The 13502-nt window shown below is 39.8% G+C and overlaps 1 protein-coding gene across 8 annotated transcripts in view; it reads right to left on the bottom strand.

Annotated features, from left to right (window-relative positions):
• The window catches only part of PRKCZ (protein kinase C zeta), a 69815-nt gene that overhangs the window by 2281 nt on the left and 54032 nt on the right, over nucleotides 1-13502 (bottom strand). For 7 of the 8 annotated variants that reach the window (XM_075114310.1, XM_075114304.1, XM_075114307.1 and 4 more), the window contains one exon: nucleotides 1533-1648. In XM_075114310.1, coding sequence (XP_074970411.1) covers nucleotides 1533-1648 — 116 coding nt within the window. Of the gene's footprint in view, nucleotides 1-1532; nucleotides 1649-7107; nucleotides 7210-13502 lie in introns of those variants that run through there. The other variant, XM_075114309.1, reaches the window with a different exon arrangement.

Genomic DNA, 13502 nt, shown 5'->3' with positions numbered 1-13502 from the left:
AGCTTTGTTGTGTAGCAACAAAAGAAGAGGGAAAACTGACAGAAGCACACGTGCTGGAATGTGGCAACCTTGGGCCTTTAATTATGTAGGCCTTTGGGTAGCTGCAACAGCCCCTGCTTGCCAACACAGCATCCAACTGTACGCAGTACTTCAGACAGTGTCTAAGAAAGCAGAAATTATAAATCCATTAATAGAATCCCAGTTCCAAAAGCAATGCTTTAGATTCAGCTTTATTAAATGTCTGATTAACCCGAATATTCATTCTAGAACGCCATCAATCAGTAGCTCGACAGACTTCAGTTAGAAATCTTAACAAATGCAAAGCACCAGAAATCTATGAAATAAGTTGTCTTTGAACATGAGACCAGTGAACAGGGCAACAGGATGAAAACATTTTGAAAATAATGCATTACAGTCTTCAGCAGAGGGCACCTAGTCAGCTAAAGAAAAACATAAATATATGAAATATACTGGGAAAATAACTGTATAATGTGCAAGCAGATCTTTACTCTCACAGTAAAGTTCGCCTAAAAATCCTCACTACACAGATTTTAGGATTCTGAGTCTTAGATTTTTGATAAACCCAAAACCTCCTTCAATAGTTCTTAGAAAATGTGTATTCTAAGCGCCACCTGGCATTTGTGTCACACACAAGCCCTGAAAGGAAAACGCACCTTGGGAAAAAAAGAATGGATGCCCCCAAACTGTTGCATTCCTCGGCAATTAGCGACTATGATCCTCACGCCGGCGCCCTTTGGCCCACCCCCCCGCCGGGCTCTGACGATACACTTGCCATCAGACGCACACCGAACGCTTCACAGACAAGTCAACAAGACAGCCTTTTCTCCAACATCTTCCCCCATTCGATCAAGCTTCCTCTTGTTTTTCCAAAGAAAGTTCAAGTTCCCATTTTCAATTTTTACCCTTCAGCAAACCCTCAGAACTGTGTACAATTATTCTCTTTTAATGAGTTTGGGCAAGCTAAGCCTCCCATCTGACTACCAGAACTACAGCCTGTCTTCTTAGATGCCCCCTTGTATCTGAAGGGACTTTCTTCCTTCATGTAGAGCCATCACTCCTCATCAGCTTTCAAATTCCTTTAATAAAGCACACTTTCTCTTCCTGCAAATTTTTTCCAAAGCACATGTAAATAACAGCTTTCTGCAAGATCTTCCTGCTACCTCAAGCTTATTCCAAGACCCAAGGACTGTGCGTCCGTTGTTTCTCCCAAGTACAGAAACGCAAGAGGCCTCTATCAGGAGTCAAATTTCTGTCTCTTCTTTCAGTGCCGAGCACATGCTCAGTGGCAAATCAATACTGTATTCTCAGCTTCTGTTAGAATGCTAGGCGGTCTTCTACTATATAAGAAGTATGGCAAGTTATACAAGATATGTAGGATACAAAGAATTTCCAATTTACTTTAGCCTGACTGTGCTAATGCCAAGTACATAGTCTCTTCTTAGTAATTTTCAAGTAATATATAAATTAGTTTCTTAATATACAATTGTATTTGGGGAAAAAGAAAACCATACTCATCATCTGGGGTTAGCTGCACAGGTTCGCTGGTGAACTGCGTATCAAAGTTATCCAAACCATAATCGTCTGTGATCTGAGGCTGGAACGGAGGCGTTGCTTGCTTCTTTTCCAGCTAAGGGGAAAAAAATAATAGTGAGGGAGAGGAAAGATTAGAATACTGGATACTTTAAAAATCCCCTAAGAACATCGACACACATTGGCTCTAGAGTACATGCTCAGGAAAGTCACTATAGTTGCGTTTAATATTGGTGGAAGAGATAAACACATTTAACACAATCCGACATTAACTTTTAGACTAGTGGATTTTGACGCTAAATGTGTATGCTCATCCTCTGTACCCTACTGCTGTATTTTAAATACAAAAACTTCAAAATCAACACAGCCAGACGGATTTGTCAATCCTGATTCCAGCACAGAAGAAAAAAGGAAGCAATATTTACGATCAATCGCTAGCCACATGGGGAAGCAATCATTAAAAGCAAGTAGTGCTAATGAACAAAATAGCTAAAGCAGCCCAGAATTTTATTCTACGATTAAAATTTAACCATAAATATATTTACATACATTATTTCGTGTTCCAGGAACTGGACATCCATATTTATCTTCCTCACCAGGGATAGTCAATAAAACATGGGATTTTTTTTTCCACTCAAATAACGCCGTTGCAGTCATTAAGAACCTCTTCTCATTTGCTATACCAGCAGCACGCTCCACAGTATCTATGGTTTTCTGATTAAGGCAAACCCCTACTATCCTCCAGAGTTACTAGATAGCTTTTATCACAGGTTTGAGTGATAGAGGAGCTGATGATAGATTAAATGTTATTATTTGTTTAACCACCTCCCACGGCGGTTCCAAAAAAGATGCAAGAACCCCACCACCTCTTTAAGCTCATTTTCAAGCAGCAATAGTTCCAGGCCCAGTGGAAAATCACAGATATGACTTAGCTTCCGGAAGCAGGTGGAAGCCTAAGCACCTGATGCAGCTGACACACGGGAAACCAGCGTATAAAAGCCAGTCAATAATGAGGTGTTTGCGATTTCGCAAGGCCAGCTAAATCATTTCTTACCACAAAAGTAATACCAAGTAACACTATGTTTGCTACGTGTTAGATCTACCATATTACTGAGTCTCCCAGCTGAAATATGATAGAATATGAAGCATCTTAAATAAAATGAACCAGTGGAGCTCTTGTAGAATTGACTATGTGTTATTCGAATGGATTTACACTTCTCACATTTTTCCTGAAGTTATTAATTATACACTACTCACTCTTGTGAACAGAATCCTCTTCACCATGACTTGTGGTTTCACGCTGCACCCTAATACAAGGGCTGCCTAACAAACCAAAGCCAGCTCTCTGCTGCCTCATGAAGAGGGAAGAAAAACCCTCAAGTGCAACATATTATTTCAATTGATGCTTAAATTCATGGGTTGCAACTCAGCATCAGCTGCCTCTCTCCCATCCATACAGCCTGGGGAACATTCAGACTCGTTCTTTCACGTACGAAGCTGACTATGCAGCAGCCAAGTCACAGCCACCGCTCAGCTCCTCCACAAGCAAACAAGCTACTTCAATGCATTATATTCTGGGAAAATCAATAATAGATAAACAATACTGCTCACCATCAGAGACAGCAACCTAAATAATAAAACCAGCACGAGCTGAACCGCTTTGGTAACACACAACCAGAACAGCTGATTTTTCAAACGCTTTTTAGTCTAACTAGAAACCCACAGCATTTCAAAGACGTTACGTTGCTTAAAACATATGATTTTAGTTAAGTTTGTTCTACAAACTTCTGTGTGTTTCATGGAAAGCTGACTGACCAAATACTCATGCCCACAGTGGCAATATGCTGAGGTAATGCCTTACACTAAAGATACATAGTTCAGGGATAGAATATGACAAAGGTAACCAGGAAGGCATTAAGAAGAATTATGTATGAGAAAGTGTAACGTTTCAGGAAGTGTAAGCTCTGCCTTTATGCATTTCTGATGCCTCGCTAGTTAGAAATAATAAGAAAACCAAAATGTCTGCGTGCCACAGTAAGCAGCGACAGAAAAATAGTAGAACTAAGACCAACTGATAGTATCTTTCATTCCGACTACAAGATCCTCACATCTACATATTAACGAGAGGTACTGCAAAACTCTTCATGGGCAAACTGGCCATGAAGAAATCTTGTTAGCTCAGAAAGTAAAGAATCATCGTATTCACTAAGCATTAAATAAGGAAGTGTCATATACTGAGATCTAAAATTAGCTCACAAATTGACATTAAAAAAAATCATAGCACCATACAATATCTCAAGTGGGAAGGGACCCATAAGGATCATCGAGTCCCAAATTACAAGTAACCAGTTAAGTTTTCCTGAATACTCTAGATTTACTCAATATTGCGTGCCCATTTATTCTGAGAAAACCTATTTCTTTAAAGGAGCTACTGCAGTGACTTTGGACACTCACCTGGACTGGACTAAAATTAGTACTTTAGAGATAAGCAACTCTACGTTTGGCCTTAGCTTTCCCAAATCCCACGCAATAGCGACCACAATGCTTCCAGAGCTCCCCTGCATCCAACACCCCGTATCTCCTCCCATGTTCACACCTCCATCTCCCCATTATTTTTTTTTTTTTTTTTTGAGGCTACTCAAGAAACATAGGTTGACTACCAGCCAAGACAAGCAGCCTATTAGACAGCTGCTTTTGAGAGACGGAACAGATAAAAGCTGACTTCGCAGTTTTCCCCCACTAGGGAACTAAAAATCGGTCTCATCCACCAGGATGCTCATTTTCACATAAAACTATGTAGCATCATTGAGATCTACCTGCCTTCAGAATAAGCAAAAACTGATTAAACAGCTCAGAACTTATTAGGGTCATAACTGGTAAATGACCAGCACAGCATGGAAGTCCCTCTTCCTTCACAATTCTATTTAAAAATATTATTGCTGTAACAAGCATTTGAAGGGAGTTACGTTAAACCTTTCAAATTGAGGCTCTGCTTGATTTAATGGAGTTGAGACTAGTTTTAAATTCTACAAAGTCGTAGAAGCTTGATTAAATTCCTCTTCACAATCTAGATTCTTTCTTTTATAGCCCAATGTGGCACACTCAAGAAGTATCACTGGAGGTTTAGTTCCCAAATCGTATACAACTATGTCATTATTTCAAACAGTAAAACACAGGCATCAAAACAGTAAAAGGCAGGAAGAGAAATCAGACATTTTCAACTTGCCATTCAAAGGTTTAATTAAAAGAATTTTAAATGGCTAAATTCTACAAACCAACAAGCTTATATATTTACTTTCAGATCAGTGAACTCCCAGACATACACACCAAGCCTCAGGAATTTGGAGGATCAGGCACAGCTGCAAATTGTCCTTGGGAGTACTGACAGAAACATCAACACTGCCTGAAAAATTCACCTTTGTCTCCAAAATGTCAATGCTTATTATTTATTTTATAAATATTTGATTGAATATTCTAATTTTTCTATTCAAAAATTCTACCATGGACTCTCATGCTCCAAAATGATTTTAGAAAAGTCCCACAGCTGGGTCCTAAACCACACATCAGACTGAGAAAGCAGTTTCAATAGAAACCCAGCTTTGAAACGATAACCAGCATGCTAAGTCCAGAGTAAGGCATGGCAAGTGATTGAACTGGCAAGTAAATGTACCATGTCAACGAGGATGCTAGCATATACTGCCTCATTAAACGGGCTTTTTAAACTAACCGTAGTTCTTTTTAAATAATTATTTATAGATGCCAGTGTTTCGTATTTTATAAAAAGAATGCAATTCTTGCAGCGACACTTCAAGAGCTGTTATTGAACATTGAAGAAAGTGAAAATTTTGATCTGGCCCCAGATTGCCAATTTAGCAATTGTTACAACCATAACTATGTTATACATAATAGATAACCATGTATTTTCACAATTCTTTTATTTACGACCATCTAAAACGCCAATTCTGCAAAACATTTGCTTAATTGGCATGCTGCGTTCATATAAAGCTCCTTTAATTTAAGGAGGCTCCGACTACATACACCAATCTTGAACCCATAAAGGATTCAGGTCATTACTTTGCCCATAGAAGAAAATGATACAAAAGTTTGAGATAAGAAGGCAAAAAGCCCGTGAATCCTGTTTCTCAGCATTGGCACACCCATCTCTCAGCATCCTTTCTGAGTAATGTTTATAACCCCTTTGGCAGCACTGCTGTTTCCAGAAAGGAGCTTTCAAGGTTTATTCTTTGCATCCATAGTTGTGTGAAATGGTCTTACAAAACCCTAGGGACCTCCTGTGTATGATGCAGTTCGGAATCTGTTTTTCCCATTCATCAGTAGTGAATTAAGCACTAATTAGAAGAACAAAAGAAAACTTGAGGTAAAAATCCAGGTTTCCAACACTAAGAGAGGGTGCTTGCTACCATCACGTCTTTTGTTCAGTGGGTCGCCTAAGCAGAGATTACAGGACCGTGAACAGGATCAGCGTGGCACTGCTACAGGCTTTGTAAAGAAAGATCTCAGAGCTATACCAGAACAGAGGTACGAAACTTGTTGCACGGATCCCTTTGCAATAGAGCAGGGGGATGCTCGGGCAGAACTGGAAGCGACACGGCCAATGAAAGGAAAGGGAGCTGTAAATTTGAGTAACAGCATCGCTCGGAGGCATCTGCGAATGCACTGTGTAAAAGTGATGTTCCTATTCCCGCTGGAGGGAACCCTGTGGTCAGACCACAAAGGGACAAAGGTGCCACAGCAACTCTATTTTTCTCTCCTCAGGGGAAGAAACAAAAAGAGAAAATATCAACAGCGTGGCTTAAAGATACGACCACAGAACCTCAGCCAGAACTGGTGTAACTGAGTTCACGCTGTAATAGTAACAATACTCAAAGCTTCCAGATAAGCCATAGGCTGTTCCTCCAATATACTATACTGCCTCTGCATAAACGAGAGCTTAGCCTTCCCTGGTAACAGCAAGTCAGACTATTAATAATTAAGCTTAATAACTTTAAGATCCTTATGAAATTACTTGAAAATTCTGTATAAAACTTGAATTCAACCTAGTGCAAAGTTGCGGTTTTACATATGGGCAGGGAAAACATTGTCAGGGAGAGTTAGAGTAAGATTTCAAATTATGTTACATAAGTCATTCACCACTAGAAATTATGCTTTTGATAATGACACCAACAGGCAAGTAATTGACGAAAGAATAAATTGCTAGTTACTTCAGAATGAAGCTCTGGTTAAGTGAATTCTTCCTGCCTTCTCTGAATTGTGGAGATTGTTTTAATTGTAGAAAGTATAACCCACTTACACCCTCCCCGTTATATTAAATAATTTATCACCACAGAAATTTGTACTTAAAATACTGTGGTTAAAATACAAATTTTTCTGACCATTATTTCTGAGCTATGCATCTATACAACCTATACCAATACTCATGCTACAGGACATAAAATTGACCGCAAGGATGTTAGTTATCGCTATAGAAACATGGTAGGCTAGGAGCATTCGGAACCATTTTTACCTTCCTCTGAAGCTTCTGGTATTGGCTTTGATAGAGACAGGCTATCAGACTTGATCATTATTCTGATCTGTTATGGCCTATGTGGTATATACAGTTTGGGTTAGCCTTGCTGGCCACTGGAGGTCACCGTTCCTCTAGAGAAATATCAGATAGAAAAATCAGCATTCAAAACTCCCTTTGGAAGAGACCAAACGACACTAACGGAAAACAAAAAAAAAAACACCCCACAAAAAAAATCAATTCGTTGTCATGCAACACATCCTCCGTGGTAACAATATTAAACGACAAAGCGACACGCCTGTTTTAATATGTGGGTTTGTATGGAGACTGAAATTCCTTAACAAGTTTTGTTTTCATCGTTTTCATTTAAAAATTAAAGTCCATTCATCAGGCTATCAGCCAACCACTACGTGCCTTTTGCTGGGAAGGAAGCAGACAGCCTTCTCTTCCTGTTTCACAAGTTAGACATCCTCAATGCTAGACTATTTAGTACCAGGTGTAATTCTTAATTTTTTGAAACATCATTTGGTACCTGCTCACGCAAAAGCAAAACCCAGCTTCCCCTTTAATATTAGTCACCGTGAAGCTGCCAGTAAGGTGAGATCCACCTTAAGGAGACAGCAGCTCTGCAGTTCGCAGCGTGTCTGCACTCTCTTCATTGAGTAAAGCTGAACTGTCTCATCAGCCATGCTGACCACGACTTCTTCTGAGATTTAAACAATTCACCGCACTGTTTAGGTTGCCATTTGTTTTCTACACTACTATTTCCACCAATCAAGCAGCAATTTCCAGACGTTTCCTACTTTTGAGTCAAATACAGCTAACTAAAGCACCCTGACAATACAGAAAAAAAATCTCCTGTGGATACACATCCTCACCCTGCCCCTTTTTGCTTTTTTAAATAAGTGAATTTCCAACACAGACTCGGGTTAAAACTTCCCATTCAACATCTGTCTCACTAAGTTACAATATTTACTTTGGTTTGTGAAAAGTACTAATTTTTCTGCAGTGAGAAATGCAGTCTTTTTGTGTTGACGTGTTTAGCCTTCTTTGGTCCCTGTAAGACAGTAACAGAACTCCACAGATGGCCTGGAATAGTCTGCGCCGAGTACAGGAAATTCAGTAACAGATTCAGCGATCATGAGGGTCACCCGGTACCACTGAGAATTAACAAGTTATCCAGCCAGATCGCTCGACAACCTCTCTTCTGGGATGAGAGAGGAAATATATGTACTTCAATTCAGACCTCCACACTGTTTCAGGAAAACTTTCATTATGCTTTCTCCTTTTAAAGTAGATATCTGTGTTATTACAAAACAAGAGCAAGTAATCTGTCTCAGCATGCATTTATGTAGGATCCATGCTTTATTATTCAGGGTGCCTAGGAAGAAAGCAAGCTCTTCAAGGAATCCAGCCCTTTAACCTGTAGGGAGGTAACAGGGATTTTCCTGGATAAATTTCAGGAAAGGCTGAACTCTTGCACTCCCTTACTTAGGCTGGTTTCTCCCTATAGTTCCAACCACGGTCCTGCTTCCTTTCAAGACATGGTATCTGCTTCAGTGTGGCTGAACAAACTTGCGTGAAAGCATTTCCAGAACAGGATGAGTGAGCAAAGTGGTGGTTTTTCACCGCAGACATAAGAGACCCAGTCACAAGAAGATGGAACAATTTCATGCTTTTCTGCAGAGGATAGAAAACTAGCTTATTTTCCTATCATTACTTAAAAGAGTATTATCACAGGCAAAATCACCCCACTTATATGATTTTACAGTTGTAGAAACACATTCAGTAAAACACATACAAAATATACAGCTTGCACAGATTTTAACCATACTTAAATTAAAAATAGCTCCAAAACCTTTTGACAAACCACCTCAATTGGGGATCTTTCTAGCTCTCTGTCTCACTTTGTTCCTGGCTTAAATTCCATCCTTACGGTATTCACATGCGGATCACATTCATCATATCCTACTTGCAATTACAACAAATTCAGTAAAATACATTTTTACAGCGATCGATGGTACTTAAACCATCTGCTTAACAGCAGTTCAGTGTTTTATTGTCCATTAAACCAAGAGATAGGAGATTAAAATGATGTTGTTTAACTTCAGTAAAAAGACAGAGTTTGTATAACTAAATTTCCAAATATAATCGTATAGGGCAATAGTAATAACATTTCAAAAGCCGTCAAAAGCTATAAGAAAATGTTATGGTTATGATGAGTAAATTTAAAAAATTTTGTTGTAATAAAAAAGTCATCTGTCATTTGTCAGAACTCCTGCAGGAAGAAATGAACGACTATTTTGTCTTTCTGACCCCTTACCAGAGTCCATCACAGATCACTGCCCAAGATTAAAGCATCAGCTCTGACTTCTCTGGCTCCCTAGTTAGGGTGGTGGTGGTATGTTTTTGCAGGCCTATAGTATTAACAGTAAAAAGGCTGGGACTAGTTAGGAAAGAGGAAAAACCATTTTGATCATAACTAATTGCATTTTTAAGATTTCCCTGGAACGTTCTCTGTGATCTCTGAATTTGATGAACTGATCAAAAAAACCTGCCCCCGCTAAAGTGCAAGTTTTTTGGGCCCAGCGTTCTGAGCCTAGGGGTAGGAGTCTTACGGTAATAGAAGAGGGTCAACCATTATCCAAGAGCTCTGATGCAAAAAGCCTTCCTCCCTTTTCCAGACTTACTCCTAACCAGAGACTGTTCTTCCTGCACATCCTCATGGTGTACTCAGTGAACTTCCTCCCTGGCTCCAACTGCCTCGCAGGTCTGGATGGTGCACACAAGACAGGGATCTTCCACGCCAAGATCTGCAAATTCTCTTAAAGGCCTTGCAAATGCTTCATACCCTGCAGCTGTACCTAACACTGAATACTCGTCAACGTCATTAATAAACCTTTGAAGACTTTTTCCGCAGAAGGTTTTCCGGCTACCAGGAGCACATTACACCTGCCACGCCCGCGTGCTGCGGAGTTCAGCTGCGTTTTGCAGAGGTCTCTGTCGCTGCCCACCAGTAACAGTAACATACTTGAGCTATCAAGTCCGTGTGTCGTTCACATGGGCTCTCCCCAGAACGTGCCAAGTAAAACGGGCAAATTGTACATCTCCCAGAAAATCTTTTCACTACCTTCCAGTGTAAGATTTTTCTGAATCTTCCTGGTCATTCTTATGGGCTATATAAAAATTATTGTCACTTTTAAGATGGAATTATTCAAAATGTAAACAGTAGATTTTTCCCTATTTAAAACAGCCATATACTGACTGCATTGCTTCTCAAATACTTAATTTGATATCTTTTATAGGCCAGTTTCATAGGAAAAAAGGGAAGGCTTCTGTTTTAAAACAGTACTAACAACAAAAGCCAAATTTACACAAACAGCATCACATATTCAAACCAGACATAAGTTACTATAGTAACAGTTTCCGTAATAATTAACAAAAGAACTCTACAACTTCAACTACATTAAATGCTACTAGAGAGAAATGTCAAAATACGTAAGTAATACACAAGCCAGGCAAGAGACACCAGTATAATTAGTGCTCTGCATTTGAAAACAGAAGCCCATAAATAATTCTATCATTTAAGTTCTCTCTAACTTGGTAGATTACACTCAGGACTGAAAAACTCCCACACAGATGCTTACTGCTGCAATACAGGAGTTAGCGCCTTGTATTTACTTCTCTTCCTGAGGAACAGCATTTGTGTGCAATTAGAGGAGACTTATTTCTGGTATATCATAGGTCATAAATCAAAATTGCAACTGTAACTTAGGGCTTAAGACTCAGATTTCTGATTTAGTGCTCTACAGAGTTGCAGAGGACGTAAGACTGTAGTAAAACTTGCAATTTAGGAATAGAAGCACAAAAGTCTGGGAAAGCTACTGATTACGTTCAGCAGGAAGGGACACTTTTGCCAGATTAACTGCAACACATTTACACAGAGCAAAATAACTCACTTGAATTAGCCTCTAACCTGAAAGTCTTACCACTACAGCAGTGCAGACAAAAACCTGTCATGGAGTCAAATTTGTAGTAGCACAGACACCAACGTTCTAATTCTAAAAATTATATTCAGTTTTAAAAAAAAGCCGAAGATACAATCTCCATATCCTAACCTAAAAATAAATCAGGTAAGCATAAGCATAATGCAAGTGAAAAGTAGTTATCACCTACCAAAACTATTACTTATATTACCAAAATGGGTAGGAAACCTGGTTTTAGGCCAGCACAGCTTATTATACTTGGCACAAAGTAACCACCAAGAAGGTGATCAATAAGAAAAATCTTGCATTCCAGGCTTAAGACAAGAGCATGATGAGTACAGATGGAGATCGGAGGAAATCATGAGACTAACTGGGCAGTGAATCTCGACACATCAACATCCCATCAGTTACCAGGTCTTAGAAAGCATCATGAAACTAAAGTTGTAAGGAAGACAAAATTAGCTCCTCCCAAACAAGAATGGCAGCATGAAACAGCAAAATGAATATTTAAAATGTGAAGTAGGGCGGTGAGTATGAGTCAGTGGAGCTACGCATTAACATCTCAACAGCAAGGCACAAACTAGGTGTTAAATATCAGGCTGCCTCTGATGTTATACTCAGTAAAACATAGAAGCACCCTTAAATAAACGTTATAGTGAACTTACAGCCTTTCACTTGAGAAAATGAATGAAAACATGTTAAGAGCTCTAGAAAAAACCTTACTGCTTCTGTACACAGCTAGCAGCAGCCCTGGCTTTGTAGTTTTTTCAGCACATAATGGATAAATACCATAAAAACAGGAGCTAGGATAAGAATAGACTTCATGTACTGAAACAATCAAAGTTATCTTGGTACTTTCCCTGAACGCTGTTAAGCCATCCTATATGCGGAGTGAGTAATCCAAGATGTTCTTAGCTGTGCCAAACACAACTCACATGACTAATACTAGGAAAAACAAAATGTTTACGGTGTATGTGTTCACCATTATTTCTTTTTCCATTTAACTCAAGCTTCACATAGAAATTTAGTCAATTTAGTCAAAATTTAGTCAGCATTAGACTCTTGCTCCCTTGCATTTCAACTTGGAAAGATTTGGAGAAGCTTTTAAGTCAAAAAAATCTTTTCCACTCATCACCTGCATTTCAAAGAAAATTCTAATAATTAAAAAAGCTTTCCAAATATTTTTTCATTTTCTCCTGAATATATTTTCCCACACTCTTTAGTTATTTAACTTAAAATTTATCTCACATTTTAGATCTTCCTGAACAGCACTGTCCTAATCATATCACAAAACAGCACAAATAACCTAAATCTTCCCATTAGTTTTTTTAAATAGATGTTTGATATCAAAGCTTTTACCCAAAGAAAAAAAAAATAATAGGTAAAGAAAAAAATCAAAATTCAAGTCAGCATAAATGTTAACCAAGAAGTACCAACTGCAATTAAGAGTTTCTTACACAACTGTCCTGGTTTCAGCTGGGATAGCATTCATTTCCTTCGCAGTGGCCAGTACGGGACTATGTTTTGGATTTGTGCTGGAAACAGCGGTGATAATGCGGAGATGGTTAGGTGTTGCTACGCAGCACTTACACTGGTCAAGGACATTTCAGCTCCCCGTGCTCTGCCGGGTGCACGGGCCGCCGGGAGGGGACACAGCCAGGACAGCCGACCCCAACTGACCAACGGGATATTTCATACCATGTGGCATCATGCTCAGTTTATGAAGCTGGTGGAAGGAGGAAGGGGGGGACGTTTGAAGCAATGGCGTTTGCCTTCCCAAGTAACCATTACGTGTAATGGAGCCCTGCTCTCCTGGGGTCGCTGAACACCCACCTGCCCGTGGGAAGGAGGGAATGAACTGTTTTGCTTTGCTTCCGTGCACAGCTTTCGCTTTACTTATTGAACTGTCTTTATCTCAATCCAGGAGCTTCCTCAGTTTACCCTTCCCATTCCCTCCCCATCCAACCAGGGGGGGAGCGAGCGAGCGGCTGGGTGGGGCGCAGTTGCTGACCAGGGCTAAACCATGACAACAACTGAACAAAAAATCCAGTCTTCTCCCTTTCCCTCCCTCTCAAAAAACTCTGCGGAAGAGCACAGAAATCCTGCAGTACCTGACGCTCGTGCTCCGCCCAAGCAAGCTGTGTTACAGCACCACTAGGTAGCTAACGTGATGAAAAATAACACTTAGGCTTAAGGGAGAACACAGAACAAGGGATGTCAGACAAAATTAAAGACGGCCTTCATTATATGAATAATTTGGTAAACACCAGGTACTTTAACACACTGGCTCCTTATGTAGCGAATGTCTTCTCTGAAGAACGTTAACAGCGAAGGTCTGAACGGCAGGCTTCAAAGCGAGAGTCCGATCATGCAGTTCTCTCCCCTCTGAACCTCTTTCACCTTGCTACAGGCACTGCTGCCTGCCTGTTTCTACATTTCTT

Source organism: Phalacrocorax aristotelis, chromosome 19 (genome assembly GCF_949628215.1).
Source record: "Phalacrocorax aristotelis chromosome 19, bGulAri2.1, whole genome shotgun sequence".
Taxonomy (NCBI): Eukaryota; Metazoa; Chordata; class Aves; order Suliformes; family Phalacrocoracidae; genus Phalacrocorax; species Phalacrocorax aristotelis.
Note: the sequence above shows the minus strand (reverse complement) of the source record. Positions and strands in the feature narration are given on the sequence as shown.